The sequence below is a fragment of the Lutra lutra genome, chromosome 12 (assembly GCF_902655055.1).
Source record: "Lutra lutra chromosome 12, mLutLut1.2, whole genome shotgun sequence".
NCBI lineage: Eukaryota > Metazoa > Chordata > Mammalia > Carnivora > Mustelidae > Lutra > Lutra lutra.
In genome coordinates, this window is record NC_062289.1 from 57,279,127 (window position 1) to 57,300,407 (window position 21,281).

The following is a 21,281-nucleotide window of genomic DNA, read 5'->3' on the forward strand; positions in this document are numbered from 1 at the left end:
ATCTACATGAAGATATAATCAGCACTGCGGTCACAAAAATATGTAAATATGTGTTGCAGCCTGATTTTATAAAATTGGAAACACCTGACATGTCCAACGATGGGAACAGGTTGAATAAATTATCACGTACCCAGATGGTGACCTATTATTCTGCCATCAAAAGTTGTTACAGGAATGTAGATGCTGGCATGAAGAAGAAATTGGTATGGCCTGGCCCTCCTGGAGTAAACAACTAGAAAACTGGATAAAGATATGAAAGAGTGGTTCTAAAATATTGGACAGCAGGCGGCATAAGACAGTGATTCTGGGGAGAAGAGATTTTTGCCCAGAGATGCTTGCTGGACAGTGGTTTGTCAATGTCTTATAAAGTTAAATATTGACATATCCTTTGGCTATGCAATTCCAACCCTAGAGATATATGTCCCAAAAAAGATTTTCATAAGAATGGTCATGGCAGCTTTATTTATAACTGTCAAAAACAATGGCAATTAGTAGATAAGTGAGTTTGGATCTAATGCATAATACAGTGATTCTAGTCCACAATACTGTATAATAATCTTCAAAGTTGCTAGCAGACTAGATCTTAATTGTTCTCAACACAAAAAAGACATAATTACATGACATGATAGAAATGTTAGCTAATGTCACTATAGTAACCATATTGCAATACATGAATGTCTCAAACCAACGAGTTGTGCATCTCAAACTTACCCAATGCTATCTATCATTACATCTCAATAAATTAACAGGCATTGAGAAAAAGAACTGGAATAACCCAAACAACATAATGAGAGGACTCATAAACAAATGTTGTTACATTCGTGAAATAAAACACCCAGAAATTAAAGAACAAACCATTCACACAAGCAACAGTGGATGAATCTCGCAGCTACGAGGCTAAAAGAAGCCAAACACAAAATGACACACCATTTACTCCCATTTATATATTATGTAACAGGCAAAGCTACAGTGAGAAACATTCAGAATCCTGGCTCCTCCGGTGGCGGGAGGGGGAGGGGCCGGAGGAGCGCCAACCCGAAGAGGCACAGGGGAGATTCTGTGTCAAAACCCATCCAACTATACCCTTAAGATGGGTGCATTTCACAGTGCATAAACTGTATCTCAATCAACAGAAAAAATTAAAGAAGACATTTATTACAGGACTGGATGTACAATTTTAGCTCTATAAACATGTTTTCCCCTAGCTGCTCTATGTACATTTCCTCATTGCCTGCTCCCTTCCTTCACTCCCTTCATTTGGGTTGTCTCCCTGAGTCCCTAAGCTGCCCCTTCCTCTGTGTTGTCCAAGCATCGTTAACCCCTGCACAACCTACACCACCGGACCAAAGGGGTCTGCTCACTTGCCTGTTTCTGCCACTAGACCAGAAGGCTCGAGGGCCCAACCCGGCCTCACATAATAGGTGTAGCAGCAGAGATAGTAAGCAACATGTATACGGAAGCTCCTGTTTGTTGTACACTTCTCTGGGCTAAGGGCTTTCCCTGGATGTGATCGTTGTCTTGTTCATTAAGGAATCTTGAGACCCTGGCACCCAATAAGCAGAGATCATGAATTATTAACTATACAGTGTTCTCAGATATGATAGACTAGATCAAAAGGTAAATCCTGGTAATTAGAGCCACAAGCGGTTTTTTATTTTTGCTTTTGTTTTGTTTTTAAAGATTTTATTTATTTATTTGAGAGGGAGAGAATAAGAGAGAGAAAGAAGCGGGGGGAGGTCAGAGGGAGAAGCAGACTCCCTGCTGAGCAGGGAGCCTGATGCGGGACTCGATCCTGAGACCCCAGGATCATGACCTGAGCCGAAGGCCGTCACTTAACCAACTGAGCCACCCAGGCACCCCACAAGTGGTTTTTTAAAAACTTTTTTTCTCTTATGGGATGCCTGGGTGGCTCAGTTGGTTGAACGTCTGACTCCTGCTCAGCTCAGGTTTTGATCTCATGGTTGTGCATTCAAGTCTCACATTGGGCTCCAAGCTGGGCATGGAGCCTATTTAAAAAAACTTTTTTTTAATGAAAACTTTTTTCTTATGTTTTCCCTGTATTTAAAAATTTCTGCTTCTTGGGGCGCCTGGGTGGCTCAGTGGGTTAAGCCTCTGCCTTCGGCTCGGGTCGTGATCTCGGGGTCCTGGGATCGAGCCCCGCATGGGGCTCTCTGCTCAGCAGGGAGCCTGCTTCCCCCCTTTCTCTCTGTCTGCCTCTCTGACTACTTGTGATCTCTCTCTCTCTCTCTCTGTCAAATAAATAAATAAAATATTAAAAAAAATAAAAATAAAAAAATAAAAATTTCTGCTTCTATATCAAAATAAAAGTCATTTCTGCATAGAGAAAAGGTCAATTGAAAACCTTAAAAACACAAGAGCTCTTCTGAGGTATGGCCGAGGTATTCATGGGCTACTTTGCTCGTTTATTTGTTACAACTTTATAGAGATAATGACATTGCAATTTGAGCAGAATGTTAAGCAAAAGGCCAAAAAAAAAAAAAAAGTTTACAATGGATTCCAACTGCAACTGTATTTTTCAAAGAAATATTTCTTCAGGAATTAAAACTTATCTTTTTTTAGCTTCAGTATAACAGGAAGAAATAATGATTTCAGAACAGACCTCCCTTTCTTTCCATATATATACAAACCAACTTTATTTTGAAGCCAAAACAGTTGGGGACAAGCAAAGTATATTTTGATAGGGTCTTGAGACTATCTTTGCTGATTTCCCAGAGTCCTTCCCAAGGCCGCATCTAAGGGGCCCTGTTGAGTAAGACTTATACGGTCATCATAAGGCCAGTACTCTGCCATTCAAGACAGATAAAGGGGAGGAGGGGATAGAAAACAAAACTGGGCTAACTGGAAAAATATTTATGCTTGACTGGTAAACTATTGATAGTAAGCTTTATCATTGAAAGCTTAGAAGTAAATCTTGTCAAGAAACTGAAACTCCACATAGTTCTTGAAGCCTGGCCTCAGTTATTTGAATTTATTCAGCTCACCGGTCATGAACACTGGACAGCTTAAGGTATAATATTTGTACTCCCATTGGATCCCCTAGCTCTTTAGGATTCCTAAAGATAAAGGTGAGGCCCCTAAGGATAAGCTGTGGGAGGCTGACAGGAGAAGCCCCTCAGAGGCAGCCATGTTCAGAAGGATGAGGAAGTGGTGGTTTTACAGCAGGTGTCCAATTGTTTACCCCTCCCCCACTGAGAGGCCGCCACTGCTTCCCATTTCCTCTACTTCTTCTACTGCTGACCTCAGTGACCTGGTAGCCCATAGAGCACAGAGAAGTGAAGCTGCATGACTCTGGCTGCCAGATCTATGTGGGGACACAACTTCTGCCACTTTTTCTGGAACTCCTTTGCTGGAGCTCTGAACTGCCATATAGGCACTCTGCCTCCAGGCTGCCACTCTATGAGGAAGCCCACACCAGCCCACGTGGAGGGACCTCCCAGAGAAGTCTTGAGACCACATGAAAGGAGAGACTGGCCAGCCCCCTGCTGTCCCGGCACCCTCTTCCCAGCTACCTCAGTACCCCCTCTCCACCTGCCCAAACCCCCCACCCCAGCTGCCTCAGCACCCCCAGTCCAGCTACCCAGCACCCTCCCTAGCTGCCCACACTCCCTTTCATAGCTGTCCCACCTGCATCCCCACCATGGCCTGACCATGGACTGAAACCTTAGGCCTACGCCCACTCAATCAAGCCCTTCCTGAAATTGTGGCCCATTGAAACCAGGGTAGATATAAAATGAATGCTGTTGTTTTAAGTCATAGAAGTTGGCTGTTATTTCTTACACAATAGCTGTGCCATAGATAACTGGAGAAGTTGTGTATGAAACAACAGAATGAGATAAAAGTGTGAAAATAAAAGAAAGACATATCTATGAGAATAGGAGCTTTGCAGAGAACAGGACGAAAAAGATAAGAAAGTCTGAAGGACAAGAATTTACTGTGGCTGACTTCCAAATCACAACGAAGAGCTTAAGATTTCTTCCAATCTGTTCCTTTTGCCAAATTCAAGAAAAACTTAATATCTGAAATTGGCTGAGACCAGTATAAAGTAACCGAAAGTTGAAACGGAATGAATCACTTTGAATACATACAAGGAAATGGTAATAGTAATTCCTATCACAGCTTCCAAGAAGGGTCTCTGCCTGATCTCTTCTAATGAACAGCCAACACTCACTTGTAATGAGAAGCTCCAATTTACATGCAATTCTTGTTCTAAGAATCTTTCAAGATTTTCTGTCTTAAGACTGTGAAATCCGCCTGTTCTTTTCTTACTACCCTATGCTCAATGTGCTTAGCAAACACTTTCTATTTGGATGACACAATTAAAAAACCTCAATCTAGTTCTAGACCATATTTTAGAAATTTTAGGGAAAAAACAACAGACATCCAAATTAATGAGGTTTTAGAAAACCCAGCAAACAAGCAGCTATTGTCTCAAGGTTTGTATAAAACAAAGGCCCTTCTGTGATTATGTTCCCACAACAAAATGCTACTTCCTAATTAAACCAACACAGAAAATAAAGCACTGCTTCAAAAAGCAGCTTTATTTTCAGGGCCGTAGGAAACATTTCTTTTTTTTACGAAATACATTTTATCTTCTAAAGGAATGATACACCAAGTTTTACTCACAAATCTGACCACCCCCAGTGAAACTTTTTGCCCAGGTTTCAACATTTTAATACAAAACATGGATTCATTTTCCTGCTCCTTGGCCAAAAAGCACACGGTAAATAGCCCCCACATCTACCAGTCACCACAGGGAAAGGAGCAACAACCTGAACAAACAGGACAGGGGGAGAGATTAGGAAGAACGTGGACTATCCCAAATCAGGAGGAAATTATAAGAGATCTGGCCAGTCTCCCCATAATGCAGAGGAAAACAGCAATTCAAGACCCGGAACAAGAGAGGTGAGACGGCGTAGCATTGTGTGGAAGGAACCAGAAGTCCTGGTTTCCAATCCCAGCTTCAGCACACAGAGCCACATGACCCTGGGCAAGCCACTCAACTGACCTGTCCTGCAGTGTGCTTACCTCTTAAAAGGGGGCCATCTGCATTCCAGGATTGCTGGGGAGAGCAGATTAAATCATATGGATGAGGAAAAAAATGCTGTGTAGTCTAAAACCTATACTTATGTACTTATGTATATATTTGTATATATAGAGATTCCTATATATGTTCATAGTATATGAACACACAATATAGAGATTGTATATTCACATTCATAGATGTGATATGCTATAGATTCTATACCTACTATATATAATTCTATAACACCATCTTACTAAATTCTATATTCTTCTAAGTTCTATAATATGAAATACTATATATTACGTGCATATATTATATATATGTTATATACAATATAGATACATTATATATACATACTATATATAATCTATATACTACCTAGAGTTGACCGTTGAGTAACATGGGTTTGACCTGCACGGGTCTACTTATACACGGACTTTTTGGTGATATGGTACATGCTGTAAATGCATTTTCTCTTCCTTAAGATTTTCTTAATAACATTTTCTTTTTCTCCTAGCTTACTTGGTTGTTAAGAATACAGGATATAATACATATAACATAAAAATATGTGCTAATTGATTATGTTATCAATAAGGCTTCCAGTCAATAGCAGGTTGGTAGTTGGGTTTTGGGGGTCAAAAATTCTACACAAATTTTCAACTGCATAGGTGATCAGTATCTCTAAGTCCCATGTTTCCAAAGGTCAACTATAAAAGTCCTATACATACCCATTAGATATTCATGTTCAGATATGAAGCGTATGTATAGATTTCTATACATATACAGGCAATAAATGTTCCTTTTTTAATGGGAAAATCAAAATAAAACTAACCACAAACTTGCAATATGAACATTTAAACCGAAATACTTTCACTCCATTACTTCATAGGCATACATATGATATTAATCCTCTTTTTTTATTGAAAGCTTAAGTTATTACCCATAACAGAAAACAACTAAGGTGTCAGGCTTAGGAATTCCTATGCAAGTGATGGGTAAGCCATGTAGAAGAATATTATTGCAGCTTTAAAATATATATATAAAATAATGAGTTTTAGTTACATTTGGAAATCTTCATGCTACAAAGTTAAATAAAATAACAGGACACTACCATATATGTCAAAATATTTATTTTGGGATTGCCCAATGATGCAGACAGAGCCCAGGCTCTTGAACCTCAGGGAGTCCTACCCTTGAGTGAGTTACCTGAACTCCCTGAGTCTCAGTTTTGTCATTTGTCAAAAGGAGATAATAATAGGACCAAACTCATACTATATGAGGATTTGATGAGATAACACCCACAATAACAAGTTTTGCTACCTCTTTACCTTTGCCTGACCCTTCTAATTTTTCTCCCATGAGCTCATATTATTTTCCTAGCCAGAAAAAAAATAGAATTATTGACTTATGAATTTATTTTTCAACATCTACTTAATTGCATCCCTTAACCCAATCCTACTAGCTAACTCCAATTAGATTATATCAAGGTCTTGGTTAACATTTCCTTCAGTGATATGTAAAGATCTTTAGGACTTCAAAGTCATTTGTGAACTCTAAATGTGACAGACGGAAACTGAGTTCACATTTATTTAGTGTGGAATTTGTCAGGTACTTGACTAAAACAATCCTTCATTCTTAATGCTATGGCCTTCTACTTTATAAATTATGAAAGCATATCACCCAACTACATTTTCTAGGTCTCCACCATGCTGCACAACCAAAAAGTAACAATAAATACACACATAAATAAACAGAACTTCCTCCTCTTTTCCTCCACTATTGTCCTTAAAGTCACAGCACTGAGGACAGTCTCTCGACCGAGATCTAAGGACCCATCCAGTCTGTCAATGTTATCAGAAGGCAGTCCATGATTTCACCTTGAAAATTCTAAATTTTGCATCTTCGTTCCAAAGTGGATCTAAAAACTTACTATAAGCACATTCAGGACTGGACAATGATGGTTATAACACAATTCTCATCCAGGATTTCAAGGGCAGGCCTCTGTGTTTATATGGTCACACTAACAAAGGGATCACTTACTGAGAAGACAGGATTTGTGCCTTGGGGAGCAACTGCAAATCTACCTTTCTATACCCTGCTTTGTGGGGCTCTGAGTGGAAGCACTAGCAGAAGCCTGGAAGACTGGAGGAGGGAGGCAGGGAGATGGGGCAGCCTCCTCCGAGCCTCGGGGTATGAATAACCCAACGCGTCCCATGGTTTCCCCCAGCCATAAGCAACCCTGAGTTCCCTTGGTACTCTCCTCCCCATCCTCGAGCACCATTTAACCTGTTCCTCGTGCTAGATCCATCCCTCTAAATAACTGGTGTGGCTTCTGGTTTCCCGAGTAGATGGACCTAGGCTGATAGAAAACAGCATGTAAGTCACAGTAGCCAACTTTTAAAAATTGGGGTAAAATGTACCTAAACATCGAAGAGGACCATTTTTGTCATTCTAAGTGCACAGTTCAGTGGCATCAAGTCCATTCACATTGCTGTGTGAGCATCACCACCATCCGCCTCAAGAACTTTTTCCTCTTCCCAGCTGAAGCTCTGCACCTCGTGAGCACAGGCTGCTCGTTCCCTCCTGGCATTCGACTTTCTGTCTCTTTAGACAGGTCTATTCTAGGTACAACATGCAAGTGCAGTCATACAGTGTTTGTCCTCCTGTGTTTGCTCTATTTTTCTTAGCATGTTTGCAAGGTTCACCCGTGTTGTTGCAGGAGCCGGAATTTGCTTTCTTTTGAAGGTAGGACTATCTCCATTCTACTTATGTACCATCCCCATTTATCCATTTACAATCGGCAGACACAGGTTGCTTCCATCTTTTGGCTACTGTGAGTAATGCTGCTCTGAACAGGAGTGTGCAGAGATCTTGAATTCCCGCTCTCGGTTCCTTTGGGGGTGTATGTCTAGAAGTGGAATTGCTAGATCGTGTGGAAATTCTAGGTTTAACTTCTGCAGGAACCACCACACTGTCCTCCACAGCACCTGTACCATTTTACGTCCCCATAAGTACTTATGCACTTATGTATGTATGTGTCCGTAGAGAGATTCCTATATATGTTCATAGTATATGAACACAAGGAGGCACAGTGGTTTCATTTCTCCACACCCTCACCAACCCTCGTTATACCTGGGTTTCTTTTAGTAATAGACATGTTCATGGGTGTGCAGTGGGAGCTCCCTGTGCTTTCAATTTCCCAATTTCCCTAACAATTAAATGTTCTGCCGGTTGTCTTAACTCTGAAAGTCTTGTGCCTCAAACTGGAAATCCTCAGCTTCTTCTATGAAGAAATTCTGTCAGAAGGAGTACATTTTCATACAAGTGGCAAGGCCTAAGAGAATGGTGACAATCATTAGAATCAAGATCCATTGGGGTGCCTGGGTGGCTCAGTGGGTCAAGTCTCTGCCTTTGGCTGAGGTCATGATCCTGGGGTCCTGGGATCGAGCCCCATGTCAGGCTTTCTGCTCTGTGGGGAGCCTGCTTCCTCCTCTCTCTCTGGCTGCCTCTCTGTCTACTTGTGATCTCTCTGTCAAATAAATAAATAAAATCTTAAAAAAAAAAAAGATGCATCAAATGTGCCTGCTATCCCTCCCCCAGAATGATTTCTTTAAAATGTTAAGTTTTCACAAAAGACCCCTGATTCACTTGGCAGTGAGCAGGAGTTCATTTTGTAGATCACCCTCCTAACGTGTTAGCATTACATGTGTTAGGATGACTCTTAAGTTTTATTCTTCTTAAAACAAAATACCACACTCATTTAACTTTCATGCATTGTTTTTTAAAGGAAGATACTGCTAAATATCTAACAGCGTAAATTCAAAATTTTGTGAGTCAATGCCAGAATGAATAGGAGGCATTATTTTAAAGAAGTAAAAAATAAATCTAATCGGTCCTCTGGTAATGTGTTACTAAAGCAAACACTGTGTAGTTAAGTCCTTCTGCAAACCAGACGACGTCTATGGACTTTCTGATAACACCATTTTTTCTCATTTCTTTCATTTATCTTTCATGTAACCAAACACAAAACATGGAGGCTACAAATGCCAGAATTTCAGCAGGGTCATCAACTAGAGAATCAAGAATGGGATTGAAGTCTTTAGCATCTGCCAACACAGAATGAAGCTGATAATTTGGTCCTCCTAAAACCTCAGGAGCTGACCTATTAAGTTACACGAACACGTCTACAATATGAAGCTGTTATGACTCCCAACGATATTAAGATCGATCTACAGTTTTACTTTAGAAATCTGTACTACAGAATTTACATTTTTACAGAAGTGAAACAAAGCAGTCAAAAGGCTTGTTTGGTGACTATCATCTTTTTCATCAAGCTGTGAACAAAAAAGCGGAAGGGAATGTTCGAGAACAAAGGGTGGATTTGCAGTGGAATTATTTAGTCAGAGTCTCAACTCTGCTGAGGCCTGGGTGTGCAAGAGTGAGCAAGGCAAGCCGCAGGGAATGTTAACAGGCAAGGAAAGTGAAAGAGAAGAAGAGGAGGAAGATGAAGAATACGGCTGCTGGTCCCTACCTTCCTGGAGTGTATCTAGAATTAACGAGTAGTTGGATAATGGCTGGCTTGACAAGAAAACACACATATTCCGACAAGGGTAAAAAGTCATCAGAAGGTGTAGCCACACTCTAGATCTGAGTCTCGATAAGACCCAGGAGACAAAGAGGAAATGGCTGGGGGAAAGGCAAGATAACTTTATAAGGGAGATAGCGCCAGTATCAGATATAAAGTATACCTTTAATACTTAATGGATTAGCCTTCTTACTAGTTGGACAGCCAGCCTTGGGAGCAAAGGAAGTAGCCAGGATCACAGATGTATTCCGGGCTAAATTATTTAACTGGAATTTAATGAAGTCTTTAGAGCTGAGTTTAGTTTATAGGAAATTCGAGGGCATAAAAGAACATGTTAACAAGACCACAATGAAACAATCCAGCAAATCAAGATCATGGGATATTCTAAAGATGATTGGTCTACTCTATTTTAAAAGTCAATATCCTTAAAAAAAAAAAAGTAGAGAGCAAATCAGATTAGAAAATATTTAAGAAATCTAATGAACAAGTTTTTATGGATCCTGCTTAGAAAAAGAAAAAAAAAAAAGCTACAGAAGACATTGGTGGATAAATTGGGAAAATTCGATACGGGTGGTAAAGCAGTTGTTAGGAAATTGCTGTTAATTTTGTTGGGGCTGCTAATGGCATGACGCCTCTTCAGGACAAATCTCTATTTTTTGAAGATACAAAAAATACTGTATTGGTACAATATCACAATGACTGCCATTCACCTGGAAACTGGGAAGATGAAACCAACATTGCAAAATGCTTAACAATCTCTGATTGGTGGGTATATGCATGCCCACTGAGATATGCTTTCCACCTATTAAAAAATGCCCATAATAGAAAGGCTCAATAAATAAACAAAACTGAAAGATTTGCTCAGATATAAGCACAATGCACTTTTTTAAAAACTGAAAGCATGACAAAAATTGTACACCAAATAAAAAGTAAAGACATTTCAGAGTACCAATTAGTTTATGTAATCTTCATTTGGAAGCATATCTAAAAATGCTAGAAATTACCTAAAGGTCTTTAACTATGCATACATGCCTAGCTTTTTTTAAAAAAGATTTTATTTACTTATTTAACAGACAGAGATCACAAGTAGGCAGAGAGGCAGGCAGAGAGAGAGGAACGGAAGCAGGCTCCCTGCTGAGCAGAGAGCCTGATGTGGGGCTCAATCCCAGGACCCCAGGATCACGACCTGAGCCAAAGGCAGAAGCATTAACCCACTGAGCCACCCAGGTGCCCCACATGCCTATCTTTGAAATATGCCTTCAAGACCTAAAACTGACATGCCCCTAGAATTGCTCAAGTTGGGTCTACACAACCTAAGGGGAAAGAGCTCCCTCCCTTCAGAGTGTAGTCAAATGTGACATACTGCAAGATAAGTGATAGCCTAACAAGAATCTGAAATCTACATGGAAAATATCCAGCTGGGTATTTTGGCTCTAAACTCATATCACACTCCTGATGGTTAAAATTGTTCTAATTATTCCCTTAAAAAGAAAAAATAAATAGAAAAAGAGATGGGAAAACCAAAATCTCCTGCAGACACATTCTCGCCATTGGAAGAAAAACAAAGTCCAGGCCAAAAGGGAGGCTCTTTTCTCTTTTTCTTTAGGGAGATTTAAAAATATGAAGACATGATCTATTACTTCAAGACATATGGCTGAAAACAATTGAAAATGTTATTTTACTTAAATAAATACTACAAACCTAAATGTGGGGGGAAAAAAATCTCCTGAGCTTCACATTTTGCTACTTGGTTTACAGTTCTTATTAGAAATCAGAAGTTCACTGTATGTGAATATACTGAGTACCACTTTGTCTTCTACTTAGAGTCCTGAACATTTTAAAAACTACTGTTTCTTAGAAGAATTTTAATTATTCGCCATTAAATTTCCACAATTCCTATTTCAACCCTACACGGCATATTTCAATATTTTTCTCTTTCGGCCTGTGTTTAGCACGATACTGATGAGTTCCAATGCAAGAGTAATTGAATGGAAATATATAAGAACGTCAGGTGACAGCTTTTCTGAAGAACTCAAATAAGAAATGTTGATAATAGCTCGCAAATGCCTGCCAGCTCTCTTTTCATTCTACCCACTCAGATTTCTTTTTTTTTCCTTCCCTTTCCCAGAAATACTGGGACCACGGGGACCCACATCATATTTCTCTCCATTCTTCTATGTAGTCTGGAAGCAAAGCAAGAGGATACAGGTGTAGCTGGAGCCAATTATGCCTTGCCTTTGCCAGCTCGTACTGAAGGCTTGCTCGCAGAAGTACTGGACCACCCCAGCTCTGTCAGCCTCACAGATGCCATGACAGGGCGGACGCATGGCCAATAGGCTTAACGTTATCCCTTTGTTTCCTAGCCTTATTACTACATACAGCCTTTCTGCAATAACTTTGTACAGTGATAACAGCAAGATAGTAACCTCAAAAGGAACAGCGTGTGTGGTCCCCCACCCCTGAGGTGTCTGAGGACATGTGACACACAGCCTGACAGAAAATCCTGAACAGCAGCGTATGCTCCATTGACCCAGCTTCCCAGAACATCATACCCCAGACAAACAATGTCACTCATCTCCCCACAGATGCCTGGGAATGAAAATTGTGACAAGAAACGATACCGCAGACTGCTTCTATACCTCACATGAATTCACCTGAAGGAAAAACAATCTGACCAGGATGGAAACATGTTCAGCAGCAAGCCAGACTTTCCTGAAGGTCATCAGAAGAGTACAACTCCGCAACCCGGAGACATTCTTCAATGGTTCCACCAGACCTACCTGTCTTAGGTCCAGAGTGATCGTGACCCAGTGATATTCTCTCCCGTTTTGAATACTGGGACTTTGCCACCAGTTATTAGTCCCGTCGATTGCGTTGGATATTGGATGGCGTTCTGTGAAAAGAAAACATACATGGGTTCCTCTCAGCTCTTGGTTTCAAATTTTTGACTTCCCAACTGCAAGGCTAGTGGCAATGAAAAGTGGGGAAGGTGAACACAATGTTCATGACTCCTAATAATAGAAGCCTTCAGTCCTCATTTTAAGAAGCACCAATTCTCAAGGGTCCTTCTGAATAGGAGCGACACTTGCCTTTGGGGTTGGCACTGTTGGCATCACAGATCTGGCACTGGGCGTTGCGCACGGGACGACCTGGCACGTGCTCCACAAGCTTGCAGGACATCTCGGGCCCTTGCTCACCACAGGTCGCATTGGTGCTGATGTGTGCATTGCTGGCAAGATTGAGAATGGCAGGAAACAGCCCTGGAAGTCAGGATCCACAAGATCAGCTCAGCTACTTGAAATCAAAAGAATCTCACACTTCTCAGGTGAACCAATAAGATTTTTAAGTCTATGCACTGAGCGAAGGGAGCCTTACACAGAGCAGCATATATGGGCGGTTTCATTTCTATGAAACTCTAGGACAAGCAAAACACATCCATGAGGAGACACTCAGAATGAGAGTTGCAGGGGGTGGGGATTGCCTGTGAGGGAACACGAGGGGACTTTTGGGGGTTAATGTTACATTCTATATCTCAACAAAGGTTTGGATTACACAGACATATGCAGTTATGAAAAAATCATAGAAGGCACAAATCTACAATTTGGCTAGGTTTGAGTATTTCACAGTATGTGCATTTTACCTTGAAAACAAAAAAGAATTATAAGTAAATATCGACATTAGTGCTTAAAAGTTTAGGAGCAAACTGTACTGATGTCTAAACTCACTTTGAAATGCATCCAAAAATAAGCCGGGTTGATGGATACAGATGGGATATGGATGGATACATAGGTGGTATGGGAAGAATGAAATGTTCATTGTAGGGTCTTGGTGGGAGGAAAGATGTTTACTATACAATTTGTTCCACTTTTCTAATGGAAAATCTTCATAATAAAATGTTGGAGCGGGGCACCAGGATGGCTCAGTGGGTTAACCTTCTGCCTTTGGCTTAGGTCATGATCCCACGGTCCTGGGATCAAGACCCACATCAGGCTTCTTGCTCAGCTGGGAGTCTGCTTCTCCCTCATGCTCTCCCCGCCCCTTCCCCCTGCTTGTGCACGTGCTTTCTCTCTCTCTCAAATAAGAAAAATCTTTAAAATAAAAAATGTTGGGAAGACAGTTTTTAAGGCAAATTTCGAATGATCTAATGCACGAATCTGCCAATGAAATTCTGACACTTTTCACTTAAAAGAAGGGTATCTATTCTTGGCTCATTTTGTTACAGTTGCTTCTGCTAGAACTTACAAGGTCCTTCCTATAATTATCTAGGATTTTTTTTCTCCCTCTTGTCTTTCTTTACTGACTGTTTTTGCTAGTGAATAAAACTTTAGAACACAAGAATTTGGGTTTCAAAATTTCGCTTCAATTCACTATTAATTTTTGCCTTTGTACATTCTTTTTTGTCTTGAGTGACCTGGTCCAAACTATTCAGAAAACAGTTTTTGGATGACTGTAAGAAGCATAACTCCTTTAGGTTCTTTAGAACTTTGGCTTTGTCTTGGTAAAAGAAGATAATAGCTGTAAAGATTCCATAAAGATCTAGAAATGATGGTGTACATGACACTGGATAGGCATTCTACCTAAATGGACATCGTGGACTGAGACAGAGCATTGAAGGAGGGTGTCTTGGCTAAGTGAGGTTTCTTTAAATGACTCGAATCTGATCTTCCAAGATCACAGAAGATAATCTTTTCTTTATAAAGAACACAGAGTCAATATATCTCTGCAGTATTTCTTTTCCAGTGAAATCTGAAAAAGCACAATGTAATCTTAGTAATATAGGAGGAATTCATGTCTTCCATTTTTTTTAAAGATTTTATTTATTTATTTGACCTACAGAGATCGCAAGTAGGCAGAGGAAGGCAGAGAAGAGAGGGGGAAGCAGGCTCCCCGCTGAGCAGAGAGCCCGATGTGGGGCTCGATCCCAGGACCTTGGGATCATGACCTGAGCCAAAGGCAGAGGCTTTAACCCACTGAGCCGCCCAGGTGCCCCCATTTCTTCAATTTTTATTTTTTAGATACTTCTTAATGTTTTCAATGATCTGTTCTATTACAAATATTTTAATAATTGAAGTTACAAAATAAAAATTGTTATTTTTATAAAAGTTACTGCATTTAAAAAAACTTAGTACATACTAATTTAAAAAACAACATTTTAGGTAGTCTTCCAAGGGCTTTCCACATAAAACAGAACTACCCATTCATAGTGTCCTATCCTAGGAGAATGACCCTTAGCCTCTCAATAGAAAATAGTTATTGAATATATGTGTTCTAGAGGATTATTCCTAACTGTAAAACACTGCACACACTTACACCAGATTCAATATTTAATATATATTTGTCACTTTGAATTTAAAGTTGGTTATTTTTATCATATTCCTTTAAAGGGAATTCTTTAATTAAAAAGACTTTATGAAGAAACAGATGAATCATTATATATAATTATACAGCTCCTTAAAGGATTATTTTTATCAACCAGTAGTTAGACACTTATCTTTTCTATACCGATCTAGTTTCTAAAGTGACCTGTAATTCTTGGGAGTGGTACTTAGATGGCAGGAGGAGCTGATATTTATTGTTTGGTACTGAGGTAAAATACTAATTTTCTCCATCCTTTAGGACCACGCTATTCTAGTAAGCTGGTTCAAAGGTATCTTATGAGCCAATCGTTTAAAAATACAATATGGTTTTGAATGTTGGTGTTTTATCCCCATAATTAAAGAGATGTTTTTCTGGCTCTATAGGACATATATTAGATTTGTAGCACAACCAACTCTATCCATTCCCTTTGCACAGATTAGTCAAGCAAGAAGAAGAAACCAAGGTCATGGGATTGATTTAGCAATGCCTTTCTCTTTCAACAAATACTTTATATGGTAACCTAACAAGTGTTCTTCTTTACTCTCCTCCTCCAAGTGCTCCCCATCAAGGGAACTCCCCATTTCCTGCCCAAAGGTCCTGCCCACTCAGGAGAACCTCAATGGCCTTGAGTTACTGGGGGCAACCGGGGGTGGTGAGGGCGCCTACTCTCTGTTCTCAGAAGTCTCTGCCCTGAGTCACTGAGAAAAAGAAGCTCAAAACTCATGAACATAAACGTAACATAATTTGGTTGAACAATATCTTAATCATAGTAATCAACACCAGGTAGGTGTTTGTACTAAGTAGGCTTTAAAGAACTTCTACATGTCTTTACCTTGCTGCTATCCCAAATATATTTCTAATAAAAAGAAAAATAAATTCCTTCATTAACATGGTTGAGTAGAAAAACCTTTAAATAGATAATGTAATAAAAATAACCTGGTTGTCTTTCACTAAAACTGAATCTTTCTTCTCAGATAAGCCAGTGTTAGAAAAAAAAAAAAAAGATTCACTAAACATTCTTCCTTACATAATACATTTATTTTCACTTCACCGTTATAGAATAATCACAGTTCCCTGTTGCATATGGATCGTATCTGCTAGAAGATGAAAGAAAGGTAGAAACGCACACCTGAAAAAGCATGTGTTAAAAATAATCTTTTTTTTTTAAAGCCCTTTAGTTTGCTGAATCATTTTAAAGACCACTGAAATATTTCAATAAAGGGAAACTACTGGAGCTTCAAGTTAGAGGAGGGATTGGAAATCAAAGGGTAGGAAAGGGCATTGGGATCAAGAACCCAGCAAGAACAAACGTTTGATTTTATCCATAAAAATCAAAGGCAAATGAGGGCTCCCTCAGGATACATGTGTGGCACAGTTTTCCCACTGCCCGGCCATGCACTTAGTAAATCAGACTATACATTTTTTTGTTGAGAGATATTATTTACTGTAGTTAGTGCCCACTGTTACACTAATCTGTGTTTTTCCCTCACTCAGGACCCACAGTGGAATCATTTCTTTAGGCTCAGTATTTAGCCAGTAGCTAAAAACTTCATGAGGCCAAATTCCATTGAGCATGAAATAAATTCCTTCTCATTCACCAGTAGTTTTTTTTTTTTTTTTAATCCCCTTTCTTCACAGCCTGAGAACATTTGGCCTTCCTAAATGCATTTCAAGACCATGTAAATCTACTGGAAATTCCCATATTAATATGAGGTTAAAAAAAATACTACCATAGAGCTGGCAGCCAACAATGTTACTATACATAATTACCAAAGTTTCCATCTGAGAGACTTCCGGATTGTTCAAGAATTCATTTCTAGAGATTTCTAGATTTTCTTCCCCCTCAGGAGAAAATATTTTTTTGCCTTAAAACTTAAAACTGGAGTATCTAAAACGTAGAGTAGCCCTAAAGCCAATTGTAACAACTTGTTCATCAATATTTCTCAAATGATTTAGGGGCACTGGTTGAGGGCCTCAATGAATTTGTGTGTAAGAGAAGCATGAGGTTTGTTAATGAAGGGTTGTTTCTTTTTTTTTTTTTTCTGTTTTGGAGGGGGGAAACATTTTTGAGTTCTATAAAGTGTTAGTATGTAATGACATACTAACCCATACTCAGAATCAATGTGATATTTTGAAAAGAAAATGATTTGCAATTCTTAGCTAAGGGATCTATGGCTATATTTGCAGATCACTTTACTCCTCAGAATAGAATTAAAAATGATGACTGTTTTAGGGGCGCCTGGGTGGCTCAGTGGGGTTAAAGCCTCTGCCTTCGGCTCAGGTCATGTTCCCAGGGTCCTGGGATCAAGCCCCACATCAGGCTCTCCGTCAACAGGGAGCCTGCTTCCTCCTCCTCTCTCTCTCTGCCTGCTTCTCTGCCTACTTGTGATCTCTGTCAAATAAATAAATAAATAAAATCTTTAAAAAAAATGATGACTGTTTTATAGGGCTGAATAACCAAAGTGGCTTCTGCCGTTGGGAGGTTTTATTTCGAAAAACAATCAAAGCCACTCATTCAATCATGGAGTAGAAAAATTGGAATGTAAATTTCTGAATGAAGTCTGTGATTTTTTAAAAAAGTATTCAAATCCATTTTGTTCTCCATTTACCCACTTCTCACTCGCTTAACCCCGTTTACCCAACTAAACATCTGTACAAGCATCAGAGAAGGCTAGTATTCGAAATAAACTACCCTGTTTGCCAGCACTCTCTTAGAGGCATGGTAGTCCCCTGCATGAACAAGAGAAATAATACCTCTAACAACTACAAAAACCCTGGAAAAACCCTGGAAGCATTTGACACTATTCTAGGAGAACAACATCAAGGTATTCTAATAACTTAATATTCTAAGTTAGTAGCATTAAAGTATTCTAATGACTTGAGCTTTAGGAAGATAACATGAAATCCTACTCAGTAACGTAGCCACATGAGTCCGAAAAAGCAGATGAGAATGTTTAAGTTCAATAAACTTTTAGTGAGGATCTCTTTGGTGCAGAGCACTGTGCCACGCTCCTCCCTGAGATGCAAGGATGAACGAGCTGGGCTGTTCCTAACCCTAGAGCTCTCACAGTCCGAAGGGAAAGAGAAGCATCTATTCACAGATTCTAGTAAGCATAATATTTAAAATGCAGCAATATTTTAAAATATACTCGGGGAGAGAGTCTGGAAAAAGACACGTAAATTAGGGACAACACAGGCAGACAGGACGGTGTGTACTCAGGCAAAGGCGGGTTTAAAATCCTTCCAGGGCTGGGCTTGTTGGTCTTCAGATCAGTTTCAATTTCCTTGCCTTTGCACATTTCATGTAACCTTTCATGCCCTACTCACCCTTCCAGCTAAGCCCTGGTCTTTCCTGAATCCCTGGCTAATATAAATGTTCTTCTTTCGTCCTGCCCTTCCTCAGCATGCCCATCTGCTCTTCCCATTTATACCAGCTCCCTGCCCCCTCCCACGGTTCTCCCCTCAGTATCCTTCTCTGAAAACTAAAGTCAACTCTGATCAGTCTGTGAACTACTTCGGGGGCAGAACCATATCCTACTAGCCCGAAGTTAGTGTCTGGCTCATGTGAATGCCCAATAAAGCCTGAATGGAAGAATAGATAAATGAATGAAGGAATGTCCCATCGCTCCTGGATTACTACCGAGTGTACAGAACCAGGAACCTTAATCTAGACTCTTCTCCTGGCTCCACACTGACTAAGTGTCTTCAGTCAAATCAACCTTTCAGAGCCTCTACTTCTTCAACTATTAAGGGAGTATTTTTAAGAGCCCTTTTTTTCTAAATTACTGTGATTCTGAAATTTTACCTTAATAGACTATCAGGTAAATTTGTTTACCATTCTCTCTCCCAATAGCTGGAAAATGAAGAAAAACCCAAATCCATTCAATGTACAAAAAGGCAAAGAAAAGTCATTTGTTAACTCTTTTATCTTTTTGGATGATAGAACCAAATAGAAATATAAAGTGACTTCCTTCCTTCCCTCCCTCATTCTCTATTTCTTCCTTCCTTCCTAACTTCTCTCCTTCTCTCCCTCCCACCTGCCCACCCGTCCGCCTGCCTGCCTTCCTCTTTCTCTTCTTTCTTTCCTCTTTCCTTCTTCCTTTTGTTTCTTTGGGAGTCACTCCTCAGAGCTTCTGGTTCTCGAGAGGAATAGGAGAGAAACAAAGGATGTTGCATACAATGTTTATCACAAGCCAGAGAACCCTCAGAGGCTAGCTTTGCTTCTGATCTATGTCTATGGCAATAGCATTTCCTTGACTCTTCAGTGTATAAATCTACATCATGTAGAATTCTTCCAAAACAGTAAGTTCTACTTAATATAGCATATTTAATGGGGCAGTTAAGCATCTGACTCTTGATTTTGGTTCAGGTTATGGTCTTGGGGTCATGGAATTGAGCTCCGTTTCAGGCTCTGAGCTGGGCATGGAGCCTGCTTAAGATTCTCTCTGCCTCTCCCTGCTCTCTTGCTCTAAAAATAGATAAATAAATAAATAAGGAAGGATGGGACATCTAGGTGGCTCAGTTGGTTAAACCTCCAACTCTTGATTTCAGCTCAGGTCATTTTATCTCAAGGTCCTAGGATCGAGCCCCACATGGGGCTTCACGTTCAACAGGAAATCTGCTTGAGGATTCTCTACCTCTCCCTATGCCTCTCCCCTCCCCCCACTGTGTGCTCTCTCCCTCTCTCTAAAAATAAATAAATCTTTAAAAACTATACAGCATATTTAATGTCAAATCTGTACATGTCCAGGTTTAAAATGGAAATAAACATTCTAATCAAGTGTTTTCTATGAATTCTATTAGAATGTCAAGTCTACTACAGTCACCACTGCTTATGAAAGTCGGGGCTGGGTGAGGACTAAGAACATGAGTCATACAGCCCTAGATGTGAATTACAAGTCTACCAGTTGCCAGCTGTGTGGCCAAGGTTGAGTGGCTTTACTTCTCAGTCTCATTTACGCCACGAGAAGAACAGTGCCTAGGCACTTTTGTGAGCATTAAATGAGATTATGGGTAAAAGCCTTAATATAATGTATTAAGAGCTCAGTAATTAGTTGTTATTATTTTCATAAGTGGATGCCACTAATATCAATTTCCTCAAATATAATAAGATTTACATGGTTATATTTCATGTATTTGAGTCTCTGTTTCTCTGATTAAATTTTATGAGACTGACGCGCTGCCTACTGCGCTAAGGAGGCACCTATCTGATTAAATTTTAGATGAAGAATCACATTTGCATTTAAAGGCCATTTAAGAGTCTAGAAAGTATCTTCCTTTCGGTAGAAGAGACACCCTCAGCCCAAAGTGATGTGCATCAGTAAGGAGGCCTGGAGGAAACCCAGACCCTCCAGGGCAGGGACTCACTGAGCGGAAGGCTGATCAGGACTGTTCACTTTGGTCACACCTGACCCCCTTCCCTCCTGCCCTGCCTCTTCCCTCTCTTCTTCTCTGATTGTTTTTTCTGATGTTGCCTTTGCAACGCTGTGTGCTTATAAATCCCTGTAAGTTAGGTGCCCGTTTGTAAATCGCAATCTTCTCTCATTGTCCTATAAGGTGACAAGGGAAGACATTTTGGGGCAGGTGACATTTGAACAGTCACACCAAAAATGAAGAGTTAGACATGCAAGGGCAGCACTGCATTTTAATATATTCAGTTTTCTTTTTAACATAATTTTTATTCACTTAAAAACATACCAAGAATGGTCTGTGAGCTTTGTCAAAGGGGCCCCTTGGTACCAAAAGGTTGAGAACCCAGGAACGGAAATTGTTCAGACTAAAGATTTGAGACTCAGGAGCTGACAGCATAGAGAAGAGAACTGTTGGTCTTCCTTCCCCCCACCTCTGCTTCTGGGAATCTAGTTCATCCCTGGACAAAGGCAGCCAGCAGGTCCTTGACCTCTTGATCCAGGTGGGTCTTGAAGGTGTGTGAGAGGGGCCACGGCCAGGTCAAGAGCTCATGTCCTGCTTATGTGAAGTCTCAAGTGATCTGGCTGGTGGGGGCAAGGGCAGTGCTGCAGCTCAGAGGCACTGAGTGAAAAGGAGCCCTTAATGTCACCCAGGTTGCTTGGGCCAAAAGGTGAGATGCCTTGAGGAGCCTAAAGGAAACTTCCGTGACATCTTTATCTCCTCCCTCCAAGGGAAGAAAATCACCCTCATAGAGTTATCCTGTGATTTCTTACATGTGGAGCTGATCTCTGGAGCTCACATCAGGGCTGACCTTTAAGGACACGATCATAAATGTGGGGGACTGTGGGCATAGGTGAAAGACACGAGGAAAGACTGAGGAGGGGT

General features: G+C 40.2%; 1 protein-coding gene across 2 annotated transcripts in view; it reads right to left on the bottom strand.

Annotated features, from left to right (window-relative positions):
• The window catches only part of LAMA1 (laminin subunit alpha 1), a 163,529-nt gene that overhangs the window by 120,649 nt on the left and 21,599 nt on the right, over positions 1 to 21,281 (bottom strand). For both annotated transcript variants that reach the window (XM_047698103.1, XM_047698104.1), the window contains exons 2-3: positions 12,719 to 12,889; positions 12,410 to 12,522 (exon numbers count right to left, since the gene is read on the bottom strand). In XM_047698103.1, the coding sequence (XP_047554059.1) occupies positions 12,410 to 12,522; positions 12,719 to 12,889 (284 nt within the window). The remainder of the gene's footprint in view (positions 1 to 12,409; positions 12,523 to 12,718; positions 12,890 to 21,281) is intronic.